Source organism: Mesoplodon bidens (assembly GCF_964165515.1).
Source record: "Mesoplodon bidens genome assembly, chromosome: 8".
Lineage (NCBI taxonomy): Eukaryota > Metazoa > Chordata > Mammalia > Artiodactyla > Ziphiidae > Mesoplodon > Mesoplodon bidens.
In genome coordinates, this window is record NC_138165.1 from 74,154,616 (window position 1) to 74,180,216 (window position 25,601).

At 36.8% G+C, this 25,601-nt stretch overlaps 1 protein-coding gene across 1 annotated transcript in view; it reads right to left on the reverse strand.

The window, feature by feature from the left end:
* DNAH7 (dynein axonemal heavy chain 7) overlaps positions 1-25,601 on the reverse strand; it is a 243,288-nt gene that overhangs the window by 164,554 nt on the left and 53,133 nt on the right. Inside the window, exons 12-18 of the mRNA XM_081242420.1 lie at positions 23,707-23,979; positions 22,822-22,949; positions 20,451-20,529; positions 16,429-16,653; positions 13,994-14,140; positions 11,514-12,199; positions 9,023-9,209 (exon numbers count right to left, since the gene is read on the reverse strand). Coding sequence (XP_081098546.1) covers positions 9,023-9,209; positions 11,514-12,199; positions 13,994-14,140; positions 16,429-16,653; positions 20,451-20,529; positions 22,822-22,949; positions 23,707-23,979 — 1,725 coding nt within the window. The remainder of the gene's footprint in view (positions 1-9,022; positions 9,210-11,513; positions 12,200-13,993; positions 14,141-16,428; positions 16,654-20,450; positions 20,530-22,821; positions 22,950-23,706; positions 23,980-25,601) is intronic.

A 25,601-nucleotide genomic window follows, 5' to 3' on the forward strand; every position in this document is an offset into this window, starting at 1 on the left:
TCTAGAGACTAAGATTGTTCTACTTTCAAGGCATGGATTTCTGAACATTCTATCACTTGAAAGTGTCACTGTGAGCTGTTTTCTTTAAAGGGATTCAAACACAATCAAGTGTTTTTAAAAGCTTTCTTTTATGCTGTAGGATTCAAAATAAGAATTATACCAAAAGCTGGTCTTAAGAACTGATACTTTAAGAAATAGTTTATTGATTTCTCAAAATACCCCTACAAGTAACAACCGGGCTTATGAAAATCTTTAGAAATACATATTAAAACACAATCTAGACAGAGCTGAAATAAAATTCTTTTTACTATTTTTCCTTAACACATGATTGATGTCATCCAGGTCTAGTCTTGGTCTTATAATCCCAAACTCAGTGTTCACCACTGACACCAATGACAAAGAAAGAAGAATTCTTTACTAAGTAGCCTTAGAAGTGTGAGAAAGAGGTGGCAAAACACATTAGAGATTTTAATCACCAGACCAAATAAACTTCATGAGAATATACTGGTACATTTAGAAAATTTACATGAAATTAAATCAAGGGAATATTGTTAAAAATTAAAAAGAATTTTAAGATTAACTAATTTAAACTATTTTTGGTTAGCCAAAGGGAGTTTGGTACTGACTGTGAGGTCAATCAAAAATTTCAACTGTAAATTGTTTCACAGAGAAATTTTATTCTACTGCAGGAACATGTTTTTGTTAATATACTTTCAATGTTACTGGAAAGAAAAGATCATCTTCTGCTTTGTTTTGAAATATAACAATGTAACTTGGGAATATAGCAATTTAATCAAAGAACAAAATAATCATCATTAATACCTGTTTTTTTTCAGTAGAACAGGTTCATATGGAATATGCAACATATGCAATTCACTTATCTTTAAAGAGGCACACTTTTTTAAAGGCATCTTATTATATTTCCTAAGAGTTTTATGTTTCAAATAAACATTTAAAAATACACACAAAAAGAAGCATGACAGAGATTCAGGTCATAATTTAATATGCAGTTCGTTCGAGTATGGAGCAGTACCCTTGTACTCCTAAATTCAAAAACCAAAATGGTGTTCTTAGAGTGCCACCTTCTGGAGAAGTATGCTTTTCTTTGTTGGAAAAAAAAAATGTTGCTAATAAATGTGAAAAATTCCTTTCACAAATTAACAATGTTTGTTTTATTCTCAGCCAAAGAATTTATTGCAATTCGCTATTTTGGATCTGAGATTTGAAAGCTAAAAAAAAATCAGTTATTTAAAACAACATTCATATTTCTTTCCCTAAATATTGCAATTACAAAAGAAATACCCCTTGGAAGCACTTAGCATTTGAGCAAAAAAATTTTTATTGAATTTCTGAGGTCAAACCTATTTATCTAGATCAGCTCAATGACGCTGAATCAAATATGCTAGTTCTGAATCAACACAGGCGATAATCTATGTACCTTGGTATGTAGACATAGGAAAAAAATATAGAAAAGTAATCAATCATCTCTGGACTGGAAACTAAACACTCTTCCCGTGAGAAGGTGAACAGAACAGAGACTACATCAGATGAAGAGAACAGACCTGGTTCCTAATCACTTAATTAACCTGACTCTCTATTTTCTTATCTTTAAAATGGGGATAAGACCCCTCTCTCAAAGTTGTTATGAAGACCAAATTAGACAAAATATTGGAAGCACCTAATATGGTGCCTAGAACACACATATGCTTGGAACTACCCTTTCCATTTTGCCTTCTATAACGGTCTCTTGATGAGATACAGACAGAGAGACACTACTCTGGGGGAATTCATGGAGTAAGTCACTTACATCACTCCATTGGTTTAATGGAGTTAAAATAAACATTTAATAAACTGCCATCCTTCTGGTAAGATATTTATCATAGTAAAATAAAACTGGCTTTAAGTTCCTTTAAGCATTGCCACAAAATTCTAGTACAGAGTAGGCATTCCATAAATATTTGTTGAATGCTTGAGTGAAAGAGGATGAGTTAAGCCTGCAGACACACAAAGGCACTCAAGGAACTTACGACACCCCCTACTGTACCAACTTATTAGCTAAGTTTCTCAAGACAGAACAATAAGATGTTATAACAGGAAGCTACCAGAAATTTGAAACTAAGTATGACTCCTTTGACGCTTTAATTACTTTTCATCTTTGGGAGAGGAAAAGAAATTATTAACTGCTATTACTTTTTGGTATTAAAGAAATTATTTTACAAATTTTACGTGTCTTCTTTTGCTTCACAAGTATCACCAATCTCATCAGCTCAAATGACAAGCTACTGGTTGATTTACATTTCTAAACCAATTGCCTGTGATATCAGGGCCTGAAACTTGAATTGGGGTATACAGAGAGAGCATTCTAATTACTGCTGCCAGGAAGCTTCACAGAAAGTACACTGAATGGAATTAAGCTCAAGCCAGTTCTATAAACTTCCAGAAGCATAAACTTCCAAATCAGAAAACCCTGGACAACAGAAATCTAATAAGATCCTCTTTAAACCTTTTAAGTACTAAGAAAGGAAATGTGAGTTCACTGAGTAGACCTTTATGCTCCCTTACTACTTTCAGATCCTTTGACCTCACCAAAAATAGAAATTCTTTCAAGATGCAGGATGTTTCTAGGATTAATCCAGCTCTTAGGACCCAGGTTTCTAACACTGAATTTTCAGAGAAGGTTTTTCAGAATTCTTAGAACTAGCAATAATTCAAGGATCAATCTCACTTTAACTATTCACCCACTCACTCAACAAATACTTATGGAGGACTTGATAGATGTCAGACACTGTTCTCAGTGCTTGGGCCACAACAGTGAACAAAACAGACAAACATCCCAGCCTCCATGAGGAAACAGATGATAGATAACAAACATGACAATTCAAAAATCATATACTAAGTTAAAAGGTAATAGATGCTGCAAACACGAAAAGGGGGATCAGGATTGCCACGAAAGGCAAAGGCAGGTTTCAATTTAAATACGATGTTCAATGTGAGCCTCTTTATAAAGGTAATATTTGAGAAAAGACTTCAAGGAAGCAAAGGTACTCATTAGTTCTGCAGATATTTGGAGGTAGAGCATTTCAGGAACAGGGTCCAGTCAGAGCAAAGGTTCTACAGCAAAGGGTGCTTGGCATGTGTGATTGAAAAAAAAAAAAAGGAAGCTAGTGTGGCTGGAATAGAGAGAGTAAGGTAAAAGTTTGAAGGACAGAGAGGTAAAAGGGTAGAGGGAGCAAATCAAGAACTTCCTGTTCAAGGAAACCATTGCCATGTCCCATCAGAAGGATTTCTCCCTTGGATACTAAGATATTTCAACTAGCAAGAACAAAAGCAGGGAAGCAAAATTGTGAGAAGTTTATTGGGTGAATTGGTATAAAGTGTCACTGTCATTTTCACTTCTTAATTCCCAGACCCATGTACTCTGCCTATGGGAGAAACTCTGTATTTGGAGTTGGTTGAGAACTTATGCTATGTATCCTCTAGAACTGCACCCCAAACTCACAAACACACTTTTCTCCCTGCTGGAATAGCAACTGAGTCTTCAACATGAGACATTCCACTTTTTACGAGGTCAATGCTCACATAGGACCTGTAAATCTTGTGAGTATCAGTCAATTGCCTCATTTCCTTGTAGTGTGGTTTCCTTAGCAGAAGCAATGTTGTGTGGAAACTGTGACAATAAGTCATTCAGTAAGTCAGTGAATGACAGTGTTGACAGAAGCTTGGAATAAGAAAGAAAACCCCTCTGGTGCAGAAAAATCACTGATCCCTTCTAAGTTGAAAGAGGTCCAATGTATTTAATTCCTTCTAAATGGCTGCCTGGTCCCTTCAGGTGTGACCCTGTACCAGAAGCATGTTGTTAGTTTCTGCTGTTGGCAGCTTGGACACTCAGCAGTGTTGGGTAAGGGACAGCCCATAATGACAAGTCCTTCCATAATTCCCACCTCTGCCATCATGACTTCTTTGTAGCTTGAGTGACCATATAATGCAGTTTGATGAGGAGAGTTCTGGTTTATGTTTGCTCTCCTAGCTTACTCACTAATTGCTTTAACTCTCAGAAATTCTGCAGTCTGGACAACATATCATGTGATTATTCTATTCATAGCTCACTGTGCATACAATGGCATATACTGACTGACATTCACAAAATAGATCAACTGGTCAACTCATATTATCAAGTGCCTCCTTTTGCAGTGCTGCATTTTATTAAACACTTACATAGAGCACACATATGCTCATATTCTAGTCTATTCTGTGATCCCTTATACCTCTTCCTCAGACCTCCTTGTTGCCAGTCTTTCAGTCTGGTTTCTTCTAAGTCCTTGATCATACAGCCAAACTGTTTTATGATCAATGTAGAGCCACACTTCTGGCCATTTGTATAGGCAAGGTCTAAAAAACCCCTAATATTTATTGAAGTTGTAGGATTCCCTTCCTACTACCCTTTAAGTCAATCCCCTAAGTAGGGGGCGGGGGAGGTCGTAATTTCTGCTTCTGGATGATACGCAAGAAATATTTTGCAGAAATCTATAAGCCAGTCTTTAATTTCTTTAAATCGTATCAAGGATTTTTGGCATTTCAGCTTCATTTAGGTGGGCCATGACGGAAGCCAGGTTTTGGTCAAAAAAGCAAGTAAAACAGAAATCGTTCATATCTCCCTGACTGGCTCAAGGAAGCCAGGATCTCTGGTAAGTGCACTCACGTCAATACATTTGACTGTATCTAACTTAGGTTCTCCCTAGGCAAGCACTATTGCAATATAACACCTCCTTTATTTCTTAGGATTCTGACAAGGCTTCTGGCAAGGGAGGCTCTCAGTGTGAGGGTCAGTGTACCCAAAGTCAATCAAATTCACCCAATTGTCCCCATTCTCAGTTCTCACCATCCCACTCTTTCCCAGTAAGTAAATTATATTTCACAGAACAGATCTGGCAAGGCTGGGAATTAAATTACATTGTAATTTGGCAACCTGCTGGATCAGACTCTATAATTTTTGGCTATGTCAAATTTGTAGCTATGAGAATTAAGAGGCTCTCAAGGGCTATCACAGAAACACCTTAATCCCCTGACCATGTCTTGAGCAAAGAATTTAAGCCCTGAATTATGCCATTTCTTTAATTTCTTCAGTGTTTTAGAAAAAAATTCAGCCCATCTCACATCCCTTTGTATTTCAAATTTGTACTCTATTGACCCACCACAACAGTCAGTTGGTCCACCAAAGGATTGCCTGTAAAACAGACTCTTCATTCCAGGAAACCAAGAGAATAATTTAAGTAAGTGAATTTTGGAGTGCATGCCAGGTACCACCAGTGTTCCATTTTCAGATGGTAACTAGATTTTAAACTACCCTAAAATCCAACTTGGTCATATAGACCAAGATCCTAGATGCCAACTTGGAGGGTCTGATATCTTTATTCAGAGTTCAGTGCAGAATCTTTCTAGGTAATTAAGCAAAAGGAAATTTAATATAGGGAATTAAGTTATTACAAAATCATTAGAAGGTCTAAGGGAGCACACTCCAGGCTGGGCTTCCAGGAAAGACTCCTAGAACCTGTGGAACTGATCTTCCAGGAGTGTTGCCACCTCTGCCTCAGTAAGGACAAAAGGACGCCACCACTAGAACTAACTGCATTCAAGGACACACCATGGTGACTGTGATTCTAGGATCACAGTGCAGGACCATGAAGCCACCATCATCATCGGCTGTAAATACCCACAAAACTGGTGACCAGACACTGAAGTCTGTCGGAAAAGAAAAAAAGAAAGTGATCTTGACAGCAGAAATAGCTAAAATGGCAAGAAGATGGCCACTGTATGCCTTCCAAATCCCAAATGAGCATGCCTAATCATCGAAATCGAATTCACTTCCAGAAACTTAGATGCTAAGGAGTCTGGGAGACACAATTTTAGCTTTCCAGCTCACTAGAAAGAGGTGAGATGCTTGGTGCCAAGTGATCATATTTACTATAGTAAAAGGAAAAAGAAAAATAATGACTCTATGCTTTTGGCCTGAAAAACAGGGGGAATAGTGTTCATATTTGCTGAGATGCAGTTAGACTACAAAAGGAAAAGATTTGGGAAGAAATTCAAGAGTGCCTTTTCCTGCCTTGTACGAAATACAAAAGACTCATGTGGATCAAAAGTCAAGTTTGGGTACACACAAAAGATTATCCACTTCCTTCAACCCCAAACGATGGGTAACTCACTGGTCCTGTATTAGGGAGGGGGCCCAAGAGAGTCCCTAGAAAAGTTTTCAAGTGCATGTAAAGAGAGGAGGCTAACGTCTTCTTCTCCAACTGGAAGTCTGTTCCATCACCAGCATGCTGACCTGTGCCAGTGCTATCAGAACAGGAGAACTCTGGGAGAAGGTGGTATGATGGGATGACCAGGTGAAGGAAGGGCAAGCACCATGTGCTCAAGGTTACCAAGAAGTACAGAAGATGGATCCCAGGTGCTGCAGACCCCAGGTGAAATTAAGGGCTACAGATCTGTGAAATACTACTAGAATATGGGGCCAAAGACATGCATATGAGAGGAATGTGGCAAAATGCATCACTGGTAGATCAGTTGGAAGATGAAGTCAAGTCTGGCAGAGGATGACCAAACCTAGGGGAGATGCTCCAGATAGCATCCCTCAGCAGCCAGACCTTGTCGGGGTCTTCACCTGTCCACACTGAGTTAATCTGTGGACTTCACCTCTCCGCAACTTTTCAAAAGGCTAGACTAGTTGTGATGATCAACAGTAAAGGCACAGTGCAGGTACCAGAGATAGGAGGCTGTCCACCTTATGTCCACCAAAGAAAAGAATAGCCAATTTGGCTGGATCAGTTACATCAGTACATTTTCTCTCCCTCTCCCTCTTTTTCTCTTTCTCTTCCTCTTTCTACTTTCTCCCCCTCCTTCCCTTTTTCTCTTCACCTCCTCCCTACCTTCTCCCTCTCCCAATACCAAGTGATAAGACCAGGAAAGACAGAAGCAGTGCGGGAGAGTGCAGTCCCCACCCCACCAGAGCCTCAGGGTTACCTGACTATGGGTAGGAGAAGAGTTCTAATTAGAACAAGAGATTGAGGTTTTCAAACAGGTACAGCTCAGTCTTCATAGGCAAAACTATCTTAATAACCAAAAGTGACTGGAAAATTCTGGAATTACACTGAAAGATCAGTAAGGGAGCTTTCCCCAGTGAGAAACAGCCTTTGGCCAAGCATAGTTAGGAACAGGTACCAAAACATACAACTATTTCATGCTTATACCTTAAGGAACCAAGATAACCTCAAGCAAGCCATTTATATTAACAGCATCATTTACATTCTGTTTTTAACCTCTGAGCCTTTTCTCTTGGCATAGTTCTAAAAGAACATTAGAAACCCCTAAGACCGAAAGTGATGGCTTTCTGTACCAAGAATTTAATCCAGTGGCTTCTGCTATACAGATCATCCTCATTAGCCTTCCTGAGAGAATATGGATTTGTGTTTCTTTTCAAAGCTCCAGAGAATATGGACAAAAGCTGTCCTGAATACTAACATATTGAGAAAAAGAAAATGTAAAGCCAGTTGAAGAAGATAATCAAGTCTTATAACAAAAGTAATTGAAGTGTCATCCAAAGAAAACTGCTTATTTGGGAATGAGAGGAAGTAATGCTTTTCTGTTAATATGTTTTTAATGTGGTTTTATAGAATTGAAAATCTTTCTCATTTATTTACTAGACTCAGCATAGCTTCCCCTTTCCTAGGCATTGAGCTATCTATAAAATTTCCCTAGCAATATGAATTTTGAAGAGTATTTCAATCGAATGTCAAAAAAAGAATTTTTTTAACTTTTAAAATTATATTAACTAGGAGAATACAAGCATCTACTTTTTTTCTTTTTGGGGCAACAAAAAAATTCCACTTCCTCCCCTCCTAAACAAAAATGTATACATGTTTTAAGGGTTTTGCCCTGTTGTAAAGAAACAATATAGGAAAGGCTAAATTTATAAAACAAATTAATTAGAAATGAGTAAATGTGTTACAAAGTGACTCACCAGTAGGTCCTTTAAATATGGAATTCCAGTGTGATTAATTCTACAAAAGTTTGGTTTATACAGAAGCTTTGTTTCAAGTATTATTACATAAGACAAAGTAAACTTATTAAATAAACAGACCCATGTCCATCTTATGGAATATTTTCCAGTAAAATCATATAGTTGACATTGATACAGTATTGTCAGTATTTAGGATTAGAGTCACAATTTTCAAAGTTTAAATAATAAAAATATACATATTTCCATTTTAGGGTAGAAAAACTTTAAGATAATACTCTTCCTATCTTACAATATTGTATTTGATCAAAACACCAATAGAGAAGTTTACATTCATTTAATGACATAATTTAATAGCTAATATTTCTTGTATTTAATCTTAACTTCCACTAACACACAAACCACGCTTTGCAGGCAGTAAATAAATAAATGTCTTTTGAACTGAACAAAAACCATACCTTTTTCGGTGTTACTGGTTTTTTATTAAATTCCCTCCTTAACTTAAATTCTAAGTTCTCCACTGTATTTGTGTGGTGATTGATTGGTAGATTGCATTTTGTTTGTATTTATTGGGCTCTTTAAGTATATTTACCTTTGCAGCTCTTCTTTTTATTTTTTATTTTTTGGTCCCTACAGAGAAACATGTTGATTGAGCAGTTGGCATGCTGACCTTTTCCCACCACAGCACATTTCAGTGGTGGTGCAGCCAGTAACATGGGGGCAGGAAAATAGACAGGACAGTGCGTACTGAGTACACTGTCTTCCTACCAGAGTGTCCAGTAAGAACCACTGCTAGAACAACTATCATTAAGTAATGCAAATTCAATTTTGACCTCAATAAGTAATCAGGACAAAATACCTATTTTCCTTTTGATGTTTCTTGCTCCTGGGATTCTAAAATAATATCTGAAAAGGAGCCTATGTGGGAAAAAGACAATGGCTTATTTAGATTGTTTTGAACACAAAAATCATGTCACTTCAACAAAACAATCAGAGATTTTTACCTACCTGTACTACACTTTTCATTATATCTCTCCATGTTTTATCCACGGTTGTAAATCGTCTGCCCTCCTCAGGCATTTGAGACGTAATGTCCGGAGAACTAAAAATGGGCTCCAAATACAGCCACGTGGCTTGGACCTTGAGCCATTCATCCAGAATCTCCTGAAGCAGCAGGAGTTTGCCCTCCCATTCCCTGAGAAGCAAAACACAGTGGCTCTTATCAACAGCAAACCAAGCAATGTTTCAGATGATAAAACTCAAAATCATGGCTAGGCTGTCAATCTTATATGCAATGGTGTTATTCCAATTTCCATTCTTCTACCTACAAGCTTTGTTCTACAAAATCTGTCTGTAAATAATAGCATCAACATTTATGCTAATACAGATATATACATGTTAGATGTACCTATCTACAAATGGGTTGGTTTCTGTATATCAGTAAACCTTTCTGCAATCCGATTCTATGGACAAAGGGTACAAACTGAGAAATGAGATTTTAGAGATACTAATGGTATTCTCAATCAAGGGCACTCGGAGCTTCTTAGGAAAGGTAATTACATCCAAGATTTATTTCCTTTAACATTCTTATTTTTTCAGTTTTTAAAAAATTTGGGGCCATAAAGGCTTTATTTCCAAAATAAAATATTTCAATTCATAAGATATAACTGGCATTTAAAGAAAAATCTACATAATCTTAAATATACAAGTGTGGCATTCGTGAGAAGGAAGCATTTTTGAATTTACAATGAGTTATCAGTTTATTTCTAAATATGGAGAACAAAAACAACTTAACTTCCTCAAGAATAAATATTATAATTACAGCATAAACTGACAATTTTACAAGCACAGTTCTATGGTCTTTGCATGTATTTGCTCTATCCTCACAACAACCCAAGGGGGCAGGGTCCAGAGTGTTGTATCTTTTTACCAATAGGGAGACTAAGGTACATAGAGGTAAGTACCAGGTTCAAGCTCACTCAGCTAATAAACAATAGACCCAGATTTGAACCCAGACAGCTGTAACCACTACACTATAAGAGATAACATAGCCATAAAGAAGAATGATTGGTTAATGGCAACAAAACTTAGAGATGGGATGGCTTTATGTGTAGATTCATACATTACTCATCATTTATAATTTTAGATTGTTAAAACCAAGAAATGTATACAGGAGTTCAAAAAGTCACAAGGCATTTTAAAATGTCTTTCTAAAATACCTTCCTTTCAATGTTCATCAATAAATGTGTCTTCCACACAGGGAGATGAACGCCTCTACTTCCTTCTGGTGCTCTTCCCTCTTTCTCCATCTAATCCCTGACTAATGCAAAAAATTTCTCACTAGCTAACGATCTCATGAATAGTCCTTAAAAATAGAATCTAGATATACCACTTTCAGAGAAGTTCAAAAATTACCCTTGATGAGCACATTGGAGCAAGCTGGGCAGGAGGCACAGCAATCAAACACTGAGCCAACACCAACAACAGCTGAGCAAGCTCAGGTTTAGGATAATATATCAATAACCAGAGGCTGATATCACCAAGCAGGTAGCTTTCCCTCACCATGCAAATTCACATTGAAGTTGGTAGTCTGATTTGGATTTACTCTTTTTAAAGATCAAATATAAGCTGCTTAAAACAAATCACAAAAAATTTAAAAACTGATAGGATAAGGGTCAGATTTAGTTGACTGTGTCAGACACTCAAAATTCCAGACGAGAATCATAGTTTCATGCTTTTGCACTTATCTAGCCATCCTTTATGCATATGACTGGAAATTACAATAGACTTTGAGGAATCATCGACAGCAAACTAATTAGTATATTTGGAAAATTACATTATCATCTTCAGTTTTACAGTTTATATGTTCTATAAACTATGTTCGGGGCTTCCCTGGTGGCACAGTGGTTAGAAGTCCACTTGCAAATGCAGGAGACATGGGTTCGTGCCCCGGTCCGGGAAGATCCCACATGCCGCGGAGCAACTGGGCCCGTGAGCCACAACTACTGAGCCTGCGTGTCTGGAGCCTGTGCTCTGCAACGGGAGAGGCCGCGACAGTGAGAGGCCTGCGCACCATGATGAAGAGTGGCCCCTGCTCGCCGCAACTGGAGAAAGCCCTCGCACAGAAACGAAGACCCAACACAGACAAAAATAATAAATAAATAACCCATATACCAACTGAATACTATCACATTAAAAAAAAAAAAAAAAAACTATGTTCATAGGCATGAGACTATTTTTGAGAGTCAAATGTATAAGATCAGACTGTGGGCAATAAAAATGAATATCTGGAGGCTGACTGTCTACTACCTCTGTTATGAATATACATGATAGCAAAAGGATCAGGACTCTTCCAAAAGCAATAAAGGTTATCATTCCTTACAATACACTATTTAACATATTAAGTATAAAGTACAGAATTATTAAGAAGAACTGTATATTACATATGAGTGATAATTTTGGTAACAGTATAAACACTGTCATATAAATAACACTTTACCTCATTTGTTTTTCATAGGGTTTAACGAAAGGAGATCCTCGCATAGTTTGTGTCTTAATAATGTGGTCATCCAACAACATTTGAATTTCATCAACTGATGACAAAATAAATGTCCCACTTTCTCTATAAGGAAGAATGACAAATTCCACTGCATCCCATTCATTAATCATCTTCTCCATGGCCTTTTCGAGAGAATATTCTTTGCTAGCTGCTTCACTAATACCTTCAAGCCTATCTAAATATGGTTCCAGATTCATATCTAAAAAAGAGAAGACAGTGGAATCATCTGCTGGCTCCAGGGGGTAACCAACGATGCTGGACATGGCCTCCCAGTGCCTGGGGCGCAAACCAGGATTACAAATCACTTGAATGAGAGGAATGTGCTGCTTGAAATCTTCCACCTTTGCTCTTACTTTTTTTGTCATTGCCAGTGCATTTGGAGAATCATGGAAGGTTTTCTCCAGCTTATATAGTCCTCTCCAGTAAGTTCCAACGTCTGTTTCTACTTGGTCTGGATTCACCTTGTGATATGGTCCTTCTGTCCATGCTCTGTATTTGGTGCTAAATTCTACAACAGTTTCATAGAGATGAAGATAAGGGTTCAAACCATCTTGGGTTTTTTTACGTTCAGGATATATTGATGGTAGCCAACCAAACGCCTCCTCCTCAGCATTCAACTGCTCAATCTGGAAGGACAAGTATTAAGTATGTTATTCTAAATGTGAATGATATTCAAAATAAAGTTTTAAAAAATATTTATATCAAATGTGACCAAAAAACCCTCTCATTAAACCCTAAAGTTAAATTAGGCCATAACTAGAAAAACTGAGCAGTAATCTCTTTTTTCCTATTTGCTTTGTTTATTTTTGTTGTTCCTATTTCCTTCTTATTACAGTTTCCAGAGAAAAATGACTGGTTAAGTTAGTTAAAATAGTATATTTATCTATATAAAATGTCTCTGCCCATCCAGATATACTGAGGATATAGATTCATTTATTAACTCACAAGAGCTTAATTACTTTTTGAAAAATTCATTTACTTATTTATTTTTGGCTGCATTGGGCCTTTGTTGCTGTGCACAGGCTTTCTCTAGTTGTGGCGAGCGGGGGCTACTCTTCGTTGCGGTGCGCAGGCTTCTCATTGCAGTGGCTTCTGTTTGTTGCAGAGCACGGGCTCTAGGTGCATGGGTTTCAGTAGTTGTGGCACGCAGCTCAGTAGCTGTGGCCCACAGGTTCTAGAGCACAGGCTCAGTAGTTGTGACCCACAGGCTTAGCTGCTCTGTGGTATGTGGGATCTTTCCAGACCAGGGCTTGAACCCGTGTCCCCTGCACTGGCAGGAGGATTCTTAACCACTGTGCCACCAAGGAAGTCCCAAGAACTTAATTACTTTTAATAAACACAGCATTGTGTTAGATACTGTGGAAAATAGAAAAAAGTATATTGCAAAGTACCAATTCCAAGAGTTAGTAATCCAGATGAGGAGTTAGATACCAATTATTTAATAATATAAGGCAACAGAAGAGATGTGTTAGAGCAGTAGCCATTTAATATAAAATGAATGGTATACTTTTAAAAATGCTATCACTCAGAGACAAGAGAGCCTGCTGAAATAGCACAATCACAGATGCTAAAGAAGCTACAACCAGGGCTGGGTCTTGAAGGTAAGTAGGATAAGAGACACAAAGAAAGCATTAATTTCCTCTTAGATCAGTAGTGAAGTTGTGAGGATATGGGAGATGTAGATGAGAAATCTATAGAACTGAAAAGAGTGAGATAGATATGTAAATTATGTAGATAACTTAAAATTTCAGTGACATCAGTTTTTTAAAATCTACAATTTCTCTTGTCTCAACATATATTTACATATCTGAGATTATTATAAACTATTTAATTACCTGAACTAAGATATTAAAATCTTGAAATATATAAAAAGTGGTAGAGCATCATAATATGGTCTGTTTTCATATTTCCCCTTTTTTAGAAAAATGCAATTAAAAATTTCAAACTTCTAACATGGCAAAGAGTACGGCTTTTTCCCACCCAGCTGCTTCTAACAAGACCACTGATTTCTGAAATAGCGGTATTGGGAACAAAGTAGCTTGATGGGAGAAAATAATGGACCTAATTTAACAACACAGCCACCAAATCTAAGCTGGCTTCCATGGACGTGGGAAATCTAAACAGTAACCAGGTGTTATCACATAATGTAAATGATCAAGATTAAAAAGCAGATGGAGATACAACTCTATCTTTAAAAGATGAAGGCCACTGAAATGTTATTACTACCAATAGAAAACAGCAATGCTGCTTCCTCCTTGAAGCATGTCTATAAAATCTATTTGTGCCATTCATATTAATCTCTAATTAAATGTAGTTAAACTCTTATTTGAATCCATTTCTTAAAGGTGAATACCCAATACAAATTCAAATGATCATTCTGTTGAACTAAAATCACCCTATTAAGAATTTTTAACTTATACCTTGTCTGCTGCTAAATCCAACTTTCCATTCAGTATCTGAGCCTTTTTCAGGTACCGCTGTATATCTTGAAGATCTCCAAATGAGTAGAATTCTTCTGACTGTTTAGCATAACTCTGCAATTCCTCCACAAACCATTCACACCGTAACTAATAAAAACAATTATTTTCGTTACTATTTTTAAGAGTAAAAACCCCTAGGCATCAAGAGAAAAATTTAGAATTTGTAAGGATTTTCAGAATTATTATTATTATATTCTGTCACTGGCAAAATATGAAGAAAGGGATGATCTTAAAGATGACTGGGATCCAAAATATACAGAATTTTTAAGAGTTGGGATTTAAGATTAATCATTAAGATTCCTATAATTTACAAATTAGAGAAAGTTTACCCTTGTATTATCAAGGTAAGAAGTTCTAATAAAATGAATAAGAATGTGCTAAACAATGGTGTTTCTTTAGTATGCTAATGAAATACAAGCACTTGAAAAAATCTCATAATAATCAAGTATGAGGCTAGAAGTGAACTCCAATTTTTTTTTAAGGCCTGTAAAGGTAGCATTTTTACACACAACTGGAAAAAACTGAATTTCTTTAATTGCGTTCTGATATTCAGGTATCTCTTCAATTAGCAATGCTAAAACAAAGTATTCCAAAGTTATTTTTCTTGTCCCATGGGCTCTCTTCACAGGAAATAAAATAAATAAATCCAGATTTAAAAGCCGAAAAACTAAACCCTTACAGTATAAAACGTGTGTGGGGGGTTTTTTTTAAATGAGAAAGGCTTCTTACAAAATTGTCATTGGTAAGGCATTCCAAATTAAATGGCTCTTAAAAAAACAGCTCTGGGGCTTCCCTGGTGGCGCAGTGGTTGAGAGTCCTCCTGCCCATGCAGGGGACACAGGTTCGTGCTCCGGTCCGGGAAGATCCCACATGCCGCAGAGCGGCTGGGCCGGTGGGCCATGGCCGCTGAGCCTGCGCGTCCGGAGCCTGTGCTCCACCAACGAGGAAAAAAAAGACAGCTCTGAATAAAATATTCAGAAGTCAAATCTAGGTTATTCAAAAATAGATTTTATATTTTATAGATTATCTAGGTTGATTTCTGTCCTCTTTGGTTTCCTGGCCAATTTATTGCTCTGGCCCAGTGGGGGAAGGAAAATAAGAGGAAAAATTCATTAACATTATGTGTAGTTTGTAGAATGGTATACATTACAATGAAGTATAGATAATTCTGGGCCACCTAGTGATTTCCTAAGGTCTATTATATTGTAGCATAAACATCAAATACTCATGATGCCTTCTACAGGTTTTAAAAATTTCTGAAATGGCCTAAACATAAAACAGAAATATAGACTTAAATATAGACTTATAGTTTAAAATGAAGGGTTTTTTTTTGTTTGTTTCAAGTCTATAATTTATTCTGCAAACAACATATGCTGCCAATTAATCGTATTTGCTGTAGTGAGGTAGAAAGAGGTTAGGCTTGCTATCAAACAGCTCTACTGGCTGACTTGAAACAAGCCTCTTCACCTTCACTTAGGAACCTTAGTCTCTTCATCTGTAAAATGAGACTGAAAATACTGTGTCATTTATTCACATAATAGCTATGAAGTGCTCACGGCATTTCTGTGTGTCAGGCACTGTGCTAGCCAAGCAGATATAAACAGAGAAAAGGTAAAAATGAGACAGCCCTGCCATCAAGGAGCTGACCGAATAATGGGGAGATGGAAATAATAACAGAATGATCAGATAATTAGCCCAGAGGAGGTGTGTTAAAAGTGTCACGGGAGCAGAGGGGAAGCAGTACTGAGGTCTGACTGAAAGGGCTTCTCAGAAAGTCAGCTGACTTTGCTAGATAGACAGGCAGGGTGGCAGGTCACTCCAGAGAGAATGGAGATAGCAGGTAAGAGATGAGAGGTGTAGGAGAGCGGGGACCAGAAGTTGCTCAGGCTTACTAAAGAGTCCAGAGCACGAAGTGGGGAGAGGTAGGAGGTGAGGCTGGACAGGTAGATGGGGGGAAACACGCACCATCTTATATGTAGGACACACACACCAAAGGTTCAAGTTACGGAACGTTATAGTGATGGTTCTGGGCACGGTACTTAGGCAAGCTGGTGATTATGAGGTGTGAAGGCACACCTCACCAAGGGAGCTTTGACCTTAATAAAAAATAAACTCAAGACAGTACTATAAACCGTATAAGATAAATACTCTTCTTATTAATGGTCATTTGTGGGCAATATATTCAAATGTTTTCTCCCTTGAAAAATCAAGAAAGGATAGCACATCCATCCATTATGTGTCCTATCCTCTACTAAGACTTATGGGAGGAGAGAGCTAAGATATACCATCTGTGAAATAGAGGAGCTGACGTTGCTATGTAAGAAGTTACATATTTCCAGAAAATGAAAATAATTTAAAATATCCATGATTCCCACCTTAAGACCTTCTTGATATTGTTCTGTTTTCTCCTTAATGATTTTCCTGTGTTCATCAAAAATTTCATCCATTCTTCCATACCACTGGAAGACATTATTATTTAGCCTAATGTCTGCTGGAGAAAAGTTGGTACACTCAATGAGGAAGGCGAGGCAGTTTTTAGAATCCACCAATCTCCGTCCCAGTTCAATCATATCAACTGTCTCTACTTTCTGAATATAAGCCTGAGGGAAAACAAAAATTACAGATGGCGTTTTAAGGAACAGCTCATGTCGAAAAATAGCCTGTAGAAATACACTGCATAAATATGTACAGACTTGTTAGAAGTATAGACTTTTGGTTCCAAATAGGGAACTGCAGCACAGTCTGCTTCTCATCCATCCTGAAAACCTTTACTGGCAGAGCAGGGCAAAAAACAGAAATACTCAACAACACACAAAGAGCACTGGAAAAACAAAGAATGCTATGGTTCTCCGGAATATAAGAAGCAGATGCTGAGTGATATCATTTATTCTTTCAGAAGAGCATTTTGGGCACCTGTTATGTGCCTGATACTGTGCCAGGTGCTGGCAATACAGTGTGACAGAAACAGACCTGGGCTTTGTCCTCAGAGAGCTTATAGTTTAGTGGAGGGGACAGTTAGTCAAATAACCACCATAACAAATGTAAAATTGCAAACTTGCAACAGACACCAGTGCTGCAACAATTTCCTTAGTTATAAAACTAAAATATAACTGTAGACAAATTTAACAAGGAATGTGCTAAATCTATGAGGAAGACTACAGTACTTTATTGAAGGACATTTTAAAAGTACCAAATAAATATGGAAACCCATGTTAAAACATAATAAGATGTAAATTCTCCTCCCATCAGTCTAGAAAGTCAATGCAATTTCAATCAAATTTGCAATGGCATTTTAAAAAAACTAAATTCGATTTAATTTTAAAAGTCTCTGAAAGTACTCAAGAGTAGGCAAAGATAATCATGAAAAAGGAAAACAATAGAGACTAGCACAGCTAAATAGCAAAATATACTATATAGATGCAGTAATTTAAACAGTTCCTGTTCTGGCTCAGAAGTAGAGAATGGAACAGAACAGGGTTTAGAAATAGATCCAAGTACAAATGGAAATTTAGTGTTGTAAAAGAGGCATTTCAAATAAGGAGTGAAATGACAGATCATTTAATAAATTGTACTGAAGTAATTGGCTATTGATTTTGGAAGAAAGTAAGAGCCTTATTTACTTAGTAGAAGTACAGAGAAGGTATACTGTTAAGTGAATAAAATAATTTGCAGGAGTAATGATTCTATTTTTGCAAAGACAAAGCTCTGTGTGTGTGTGAGTGGGTGAATATACAGGTGTGTGTGTATGTGTGTGTGTACACATGCACATGGAGGTGCCCATGTGTATGTACATATATACATGTAGCTCTCTCAAACCTCTTTTGAAACATATTAATTTATGCATATGTCTTAATAATATAAATTCTGAAAGAAACCTGCTATCCCACTGAAAAATGAGAAAACTGGCAATTACTTGTACCTACCTGTGTTTACCTTCCCTGTTATACGCCACACCTCCCTGTCTATGAAGTAAATGCTTCTTTTCTTAATGCTTTTAAAGTTCTTTTAAATCTCTAATAACCACCTCTCTCTGGTTCTCCCTTTTCATCACTCTCCCTAGTGCCATATCTATACATATGTTTGGAAAGAACCATTACCCCCAAAAAAAAGAATTATGGAAAAAGAGGAACTTTTATGTTGTACAATTCCATATTGTTTAACTTTTCACTGTTGTAATTAAAAAGAAAAAAAGGACATTGCCTTAAAAGCTTTCATTGATATGTCATTCTAATTAGAATAAGTGTTTTTCTGTTGCAAATCCAAACAGTGATCTAAGTGAAAATACATTTTTGTAGTTTGGTTAATCAGCTTTTTATGTAGTCAAACAACTGCATTTTTACTTCCTCTTACTGATAAAAAATGACTGATGTCTGGGGCTTCCCTGGTGGCGCAGTGGTTGAGAGTCCGCCTGCCGATGCAGGGGACACGGGTTCGTGCCCCGGTCCGGGAAGATCCCACATGCCGCGGAGTGGCTGGGCCCGTGAGCCATGGCCGCTGGGCCTGCGCGTCCGGAGCCTGTGCTCCGCAACGGGAGAGGTCACAACACTGAGAGGCCCGCGTACCGCAAAAAAAAAAAAAAAAAAGGCTGATGTCTGTATTGAATAAACTGAGAAGATGTTTATGCCCTTATAGGAATAAACTTTTTCAAGATACAGAAATATTTTAAATATTAGGTAATGAATCTTATTTGCTAATTCTGTGAAATGTTGCTATGAATAATAGAAATTCACACTAAATAACTCCAAATTCCTAAATATTTCCAGTGATGGTTAAGAGGGTAAATAAATAACACTCTTCATACTCAGTATTCATTTTTATCAAAGGAATTTCCAGCTATGGAACTCTCCAGCTACCTTTCAAATCATCCATAATCAAAGTATCACTTGATGTTCTATAATAACTCATGTAAAATATAAAAAATTCTAAAAAGGATATCATAGGTTTGTTTGTATTTGATACACACACATACACATAAATTCACATGTTAAGAACCCCAATCCAAGTACAAATACTTTAAAGGAAATAGAACCCTTTAGAGGCTGATATGTAAAATTTGGTTCTAGTGATTTTCACAAATTTTTCTTTAAGTGAATAATTTAGATAGATGGTGGGAAGCAGCCGCATAGCACAGGGAGATTAGCTCGGTGCTTTGTGACCGCCTGGAGGGGTGGGATAGGGAGGGTGGGAGGGAGGGAGATGCAAGAGGGAAGGGAAGTGGGAACAGATGTATATGTATAACTGATTCACTTTGTTATAAAGCAGAAACTAATAATAAAAAAAATACAACTACAATATTAAAAATAAATAAATAAATAAAGTGCAAAAATATAATTTAATGTACGTAATCATTTGAACACTTTTTATAATTTCCTACCTATACAAACTTTTGAATGATTTAACATGTTTTGCTGGGTTTGCTTAAATATTTTAAAATCTAGGAACACAAGGGTTCTATTTTGGATCTTCAGATTGCTAGAAAAGGAAAAAGAAGATTCTGTAAAAGTGTAATGTTATAAGAATGGAAAAGGAACAAAATAAAAGGATGATTAACCAGGTGTTTTATATTATTTTATTACCATCAGGTAGACTTCAAGCACAGAGGCATAAAGAAAAATGATGCAAGACTTCTCTAATATTTTTAGTACTGTAAGTCCTATGCTCAAAACACTTTTCAGCAAACTACCACAGAAATGTTTACTATATAATAAAAGCCTATCAAAAACAAAATAAAATATTACTTAAGGATTAAATATTTGTTGATTAAAAAAATGAAGGATGACTGCATATCTCAGGTTGCCCAAGACAGTTTATGCCTGGTTTATGCCTGTTAGCATGGTAACAATTATTAATAGTGCTCTCAAAAAGATTCTTGCAGACGATTGCATTAATAACTCCAATACTTCACCTCTCCCACTGTCTGTCCTTGTAGTGTCCTCTCACTGGCTCTGTGGCCATTTTGGTTAACAGGCTATTCGCTAATGTGACACAAGCAGAAACTTGAAAAGCATTTGTACAATTGGCCTTGCTTCTGTGCCTCTACCACACCATAAAAACATGCCCAGGTGAGCCTGTTGAAGTTTGAGAGACAAGCAGAGCAGAGTCAAGCTGCTGAAGATAATTACACTAGCCAACCCAGCTGAGAACTAGCTGATCTGATTGAGTCCAGAAGAACCATCTAGGAGGAGTGTCCAGCCTGAATCACCAAACTTCACACTCATGAGCTCTGTGTATGTATGTGTGTGTGTGTGTGTGTGTGTAACTTACTATTTTAAGCCTCTGTTTTAACTTTTGGAGCGATTTGTTATTGTATTGTCATGTCAATAATTATAAAAGCTGGGGAAAAAAAAGAAAAACAATTTACTTACACACATGACTATACAGAGCTTATAAACAATACCTTCATTTCCATCAGTTCTGCTGTATTTGGAGGAGTGCTAAGAGCTTTTTCAGATATCTTCTCAAATTCCTCACATAATCTGAAACACCAGACAAAACCCATCTTCTATAATTAAATTTTATTCCTAAATATATTCCTGTGTACTATTTTAATGTTCTATTTCATGAAAAATACAGTCAGATTATCTTACCTATATGACATCTAATTAATTAAAAGCAAATTTGTGCTCATTTACTCATTCATTCAATATACATTTAATGATCATCTATTATATTCCCAACTACAGTAATAAGTGACGGAGGTACACAAATGTGTAAGATGCAATAATGGTTCTCAAGCAGTTCACAATCCAGTAGGGACAGCAAGACTATGAACAATCATTTCCAACCTAGAGTTTTAAGGGCTCTACCAGAGATTTAGTTGAGATGGCACAAAAAGGTGGTCTATTTGGAAGGCATGGTTAAAATGGGCCTGTGTGCTCAGAAGCTTCTGGTAATATGCAAATACTTCCTACTGATTTAGGTTGTGGGCAATATAAACAATGAACTTACTATGGGATTTTAAAAACAGAGTAGTGAGAGCTAAGGAAGTTCAGATAACATCTGCAGAAATTTCTTCAAGAAGATTGGCTGTGAGGTGAAGGAGAGGGAATGGATGGTGATGATGCTGGGTTGAAGTGGAGGGTTGGAGGACAGAAGAGGGTTTTGACTGTGTTTGTAAATTTCAGAGGCAGAATCCACAATGAAGGAGAGATTTAAAATGAGACACAGAGGGGACGACTAGTAGAGCCAGGTCCAGAGGGATGGGAGGCCAGGGGGCTGAGCTCATAGGTAGAGATGAGAACAGTGAGTGGCTGACAGACTCTTGACCTCTGAGAATGTGGGGAGGCAGATAGGGAGGGGCTCGTGGAGAGGTGAGATGAGACACGTAAGGGCAAGGAGTTGAGGGTATTTGTATCTAGCGGTTCCTATAATAGTCCTGGTATATCCTCTATACAGTCAGTGTGTCTGGTGAGAGGCATAATTAAGAGAAAAGGGGAAAAAGTAGAACTGGCATGAGCTCTGGGGGCAGCTAAGAGGCAGGGAAATAGTTATGAAATTAAAGCAAATATTTCGCTCAGCATGAAATGCTGTAAGTAAAAGACATTTTCACTATTCTTCCAGTACTTTTAGAGGAAAAGGTACTTTAAGCTGAATATACTGTTCTGTTTCTCAGATAAGCCACCCAAGTCCTAGCCCTTTTCCACGTGGTGCCTCCCTCTTCAGCCTCCCCCCTCACAGTATCTGTGAGAGCAACACAACCCACTCCTTGTTCTTGGAATACACCATGCCATTTTCATACCTCACTCCCTTCTACGTATTATTTCCTCTAACTGGAATTCTTTCACCCACATCATTCACCTGGCGGACTCCTACTCATCCTTCAAAATGAATTCCTATATCACTTCCTCTTTGCAGACTTCCCTGATTTTCCCCTCTCCTCCAAACCTCACCCTGAAAGGAAATTAATCACTTCCTTCTCTACTGTTCTACTTCTGTGGTTCAGGACAGAACTTATGGCACTCTGTTGTAATTTACTGAATTGGATGCCTATTTCCCCTTCTACAATGTGACTTCCTTCAGGAATTTTTTTCATATTCAGTCCAAGTCTCTAGTGCTGTACCTGACATATGGTAGGTAAAGGAAGCTCCCTCCAGGCTTCTTACAGGCTAAAAGAAATATCTTTTTAATGCTTTTTCTCTAACGCTATAATTATAAAAAATTCTGATTATTTTTTGGGGTTTTATTCCATGTAACTGATAGCAGGAAAGAGGTTTCTGGAGCCACACTATCACCAGTGCTAGAAAAGTAACTACACTTCTTGTCTTAAACAGGTATTCTGTTTCACACATTAGCATTCTGAAAGTTTACTTAACATGAGTCAGTTTTCCTAAAAATCTCCACATTGGACAACAAATGAGTTTGTAGTTAAGGTAACGTGTTACCATGGCCTTGAAGGGTAATTACAGTAAAATGATGTTCCAAATTTGAGATCCTTGACAACTACTGTGTATATCCACTGTGAAAACTCACTTTGTGTATTGATTACACAAACTTAAAAGTCTGAAGTTAGATAATGTCCACCTGACTTGTACAAAAGAAATACAAACACATTTTAATACCACCCTAATTCAGACAACTGGGAAGGCACATTCATGGTGAAAAAAATACTAAAAATCACAAAATAACACTTAGAGCCAAGTTGAAATAAGTTTGGCTTTATCTTTTCTATCATTTATGACACTGCTCTAATCCATTACTTTAGTTGAGTGACAGTTGATTCTATTTAATTCCTCCACCCCCAAAATAAAAATATAATATTAAATAAATACCTTGTATTTACTTCCTGATGGTCTCTGAACATTTTAGCTATAAGTTTTCCACAAATAATATCAGCTCGCTTCACCAAAGCTCTGATTAATTCCTCACAGCGCATTTCAAACATTCCTAAACGAATAGTCTGCAATGTTAGGTATTAAAAGTTTAATAAACATGAAATGACATAAATGATTCCCACAAGTTTACCTTTTTCCATAATATTGATTTGTGTGTGTGTGATCTAATACAACTGAGTTTTTTTTTTTTTAATATGATGCAGGCAGGGTTTTGCAAATACTCTTTTACATTTTACCACTATCTTCTGGGTGAATCTCCTTTAACAGTGTATCTTGGAAGCCAATTCTATTTCAGGACAATAATTGATATAAAAACTTTGGAGAATTGAGTTATTGCTACATAGATAGCGGGATTTAAATGTTATATTTGCTCTGTACAAAAATTACCACCATGATCATGGTGGTAATTTTGGAAAATATAAAAAAGGACAAAAGAAGAAAATGTTTAATTACCAGTCTCCTACTAAACAGAAGTAACCACATTTTGGTATAATTACCATATTTTCCAAAGGATTTGTAAACACCAAGGCAAAAAAAAATTAGTTCTTGATATTTTTGAGGGGCCAAGTTAAAATAAATTACTTAAAAGTCAGGCTTATAGGGTACACCTTCAGCTCTATGAGCATAAGAACTATGTGTTTCGTCTACCTCTGCATAGCCAGGGCTTACCACAATGCTTGACACATAAAAAGACCCAACAAACAGTTTTCTGTTGATGATAACAGTCTAATTCTTTCACTGTATGGTCTAGAAATACATCCTAATAAAGCTAGGAAAAGATCACTAGGTACAAAGAACAGTTGTACAAAATGGGTCATTTACCTTTCTAGATGTGTACTGTATATCCTCTATGAGTTTTTGGTATCTGTGAATTTCGTGTATTATTTTCTCATAATTATGATTTTCTGCAAGGAAAGCATCAGCATCTTGCTCAGCTTTTTTGCTAATTAAAAAATCATACTTGTCATAGAGTCTGAGGTGCTCATTTGGTGCCACGCTCTCACACATAACCACCTCCTTAATCTTCTCTTTGTGAGCTTCAACAACTTCCTTCAGAATTATTGGCTTCAAAGTTGTTGGTTTAGACTTACTTTCCTAAACAAAGGAATAAAAACAATATGAGTTACTTAAAATACTTTAAATTAAGGTAACCATATCATTCAGCTTTGTAAAAATGCCCATCTTACCATATTGTCATTTTTTTTATTCACAAGGTCCCTCGGATTTTCTAATCTATATCTGTAGAGAGTCAAATCACAGCAGTATTTTAAATATCTAGGTTTCATGTTTTGTTTTTCTTAGAGGCTACCTAGGAGTGTTTTATTTTTCTGAATGGAGGAAAGAGCAGTCACTTGAGAACATACACAAAATAAGGGTTGGAAAATCAAAACAGCAAGATCCATGTTTTATTTGTACAACAGTTTATGCTAGCTTAAAAGGTAGCACTTGCATCGTACATTATTTTAAAAAAATAAGTCAGCTCAATGTCATATGATCACAGTCTTTGATCACAGTCACAGCCCTTCTTTACCTTGAGGAGTAATGTATGTAGAACAAAGAAGGATTGCTTACTCATTCACTGACCTCTGAGCTTTCAGAGGTCAGTGTGAACAGCAACTAGAACAGACTAAAATCCCTAGTTGCAAAATTTGCATTCTGCTACCACCATTAGAATAATGTGGGCAAGAATGTATCCGACAACAATTTTAAATAAGCAAACTAATCTCAACAACTTGTCTCCTTCTCTTTTGAATAAGAGGACAAGTAAATGCACATATATGGTTTATTATCTTGAACCAAGTTACACTTAAAAAATATATATGCTCTCTACCTGTTGTCCAAAAAAAGTGATTTTTAACTGTAACAAACAAAAATCACTGCCAGTAGTGAATATTCTACAGCTTTCAAATTGAGAATATGAAAGGATTCCTTAGAGAACTGGGTAATTTGTTCAGGTATCCAGGATGCATTTGTCCGCTATGCCCTCTAGTGGACATTTCAGGAAATCACACTTTTTCAGAACTAGATGCTTCATGACTACATTAGTGAATCCCATCATCACCACCACTACCTCACCCCCCAGGGCACAGAAGATGCTTGGTGTCATCTTTTTTGAGAAAGAACTTTAGGATAAAGCAATATGTATTATGTACTGCAATGTGAAATTGTTGGATCTAATGTGAAGCTCCTTAATATTCAAGTACCCTCTGTATCACTTGTTTCCAAACTTGAGGGATTGCCAGAATCACCTAGGGATATTTTACCAGTATACCTACTTCTGAGTACAGACTGTCATTGTAAATCTACATCTCTAGGTGCAGGGAATGGGGGTGGCGGGGACCCCTGGATTTGTACTTTTAAAAGTCAACACATGATGCTGGTACAGAGGGTTTTAGAATCATTACCCTACATATAATGCCCCAGGTAAGACCTATCTCTCAAAATTTGATACCAGAAAAAATACCTGAGCAGTCTAAAACTTGTTATATTTTCCTCTTTACTGTAGAAACCAGGAAGTTTAGAGCCATATTTTATAAGCATAAAATCATAGCAACTGTCTTCATTCAGATGATTATAATACTTTTTTCCACTTCAAACTTTATCTAGTAACTTATTAACTTGTTATATCTGTCTATTTCATAAGCTACATCTAGTCATTCTTGAGAAAGGCGGGGTATGAACAGAATACAAAAGGATGCAATAGGTGAACTGGAATT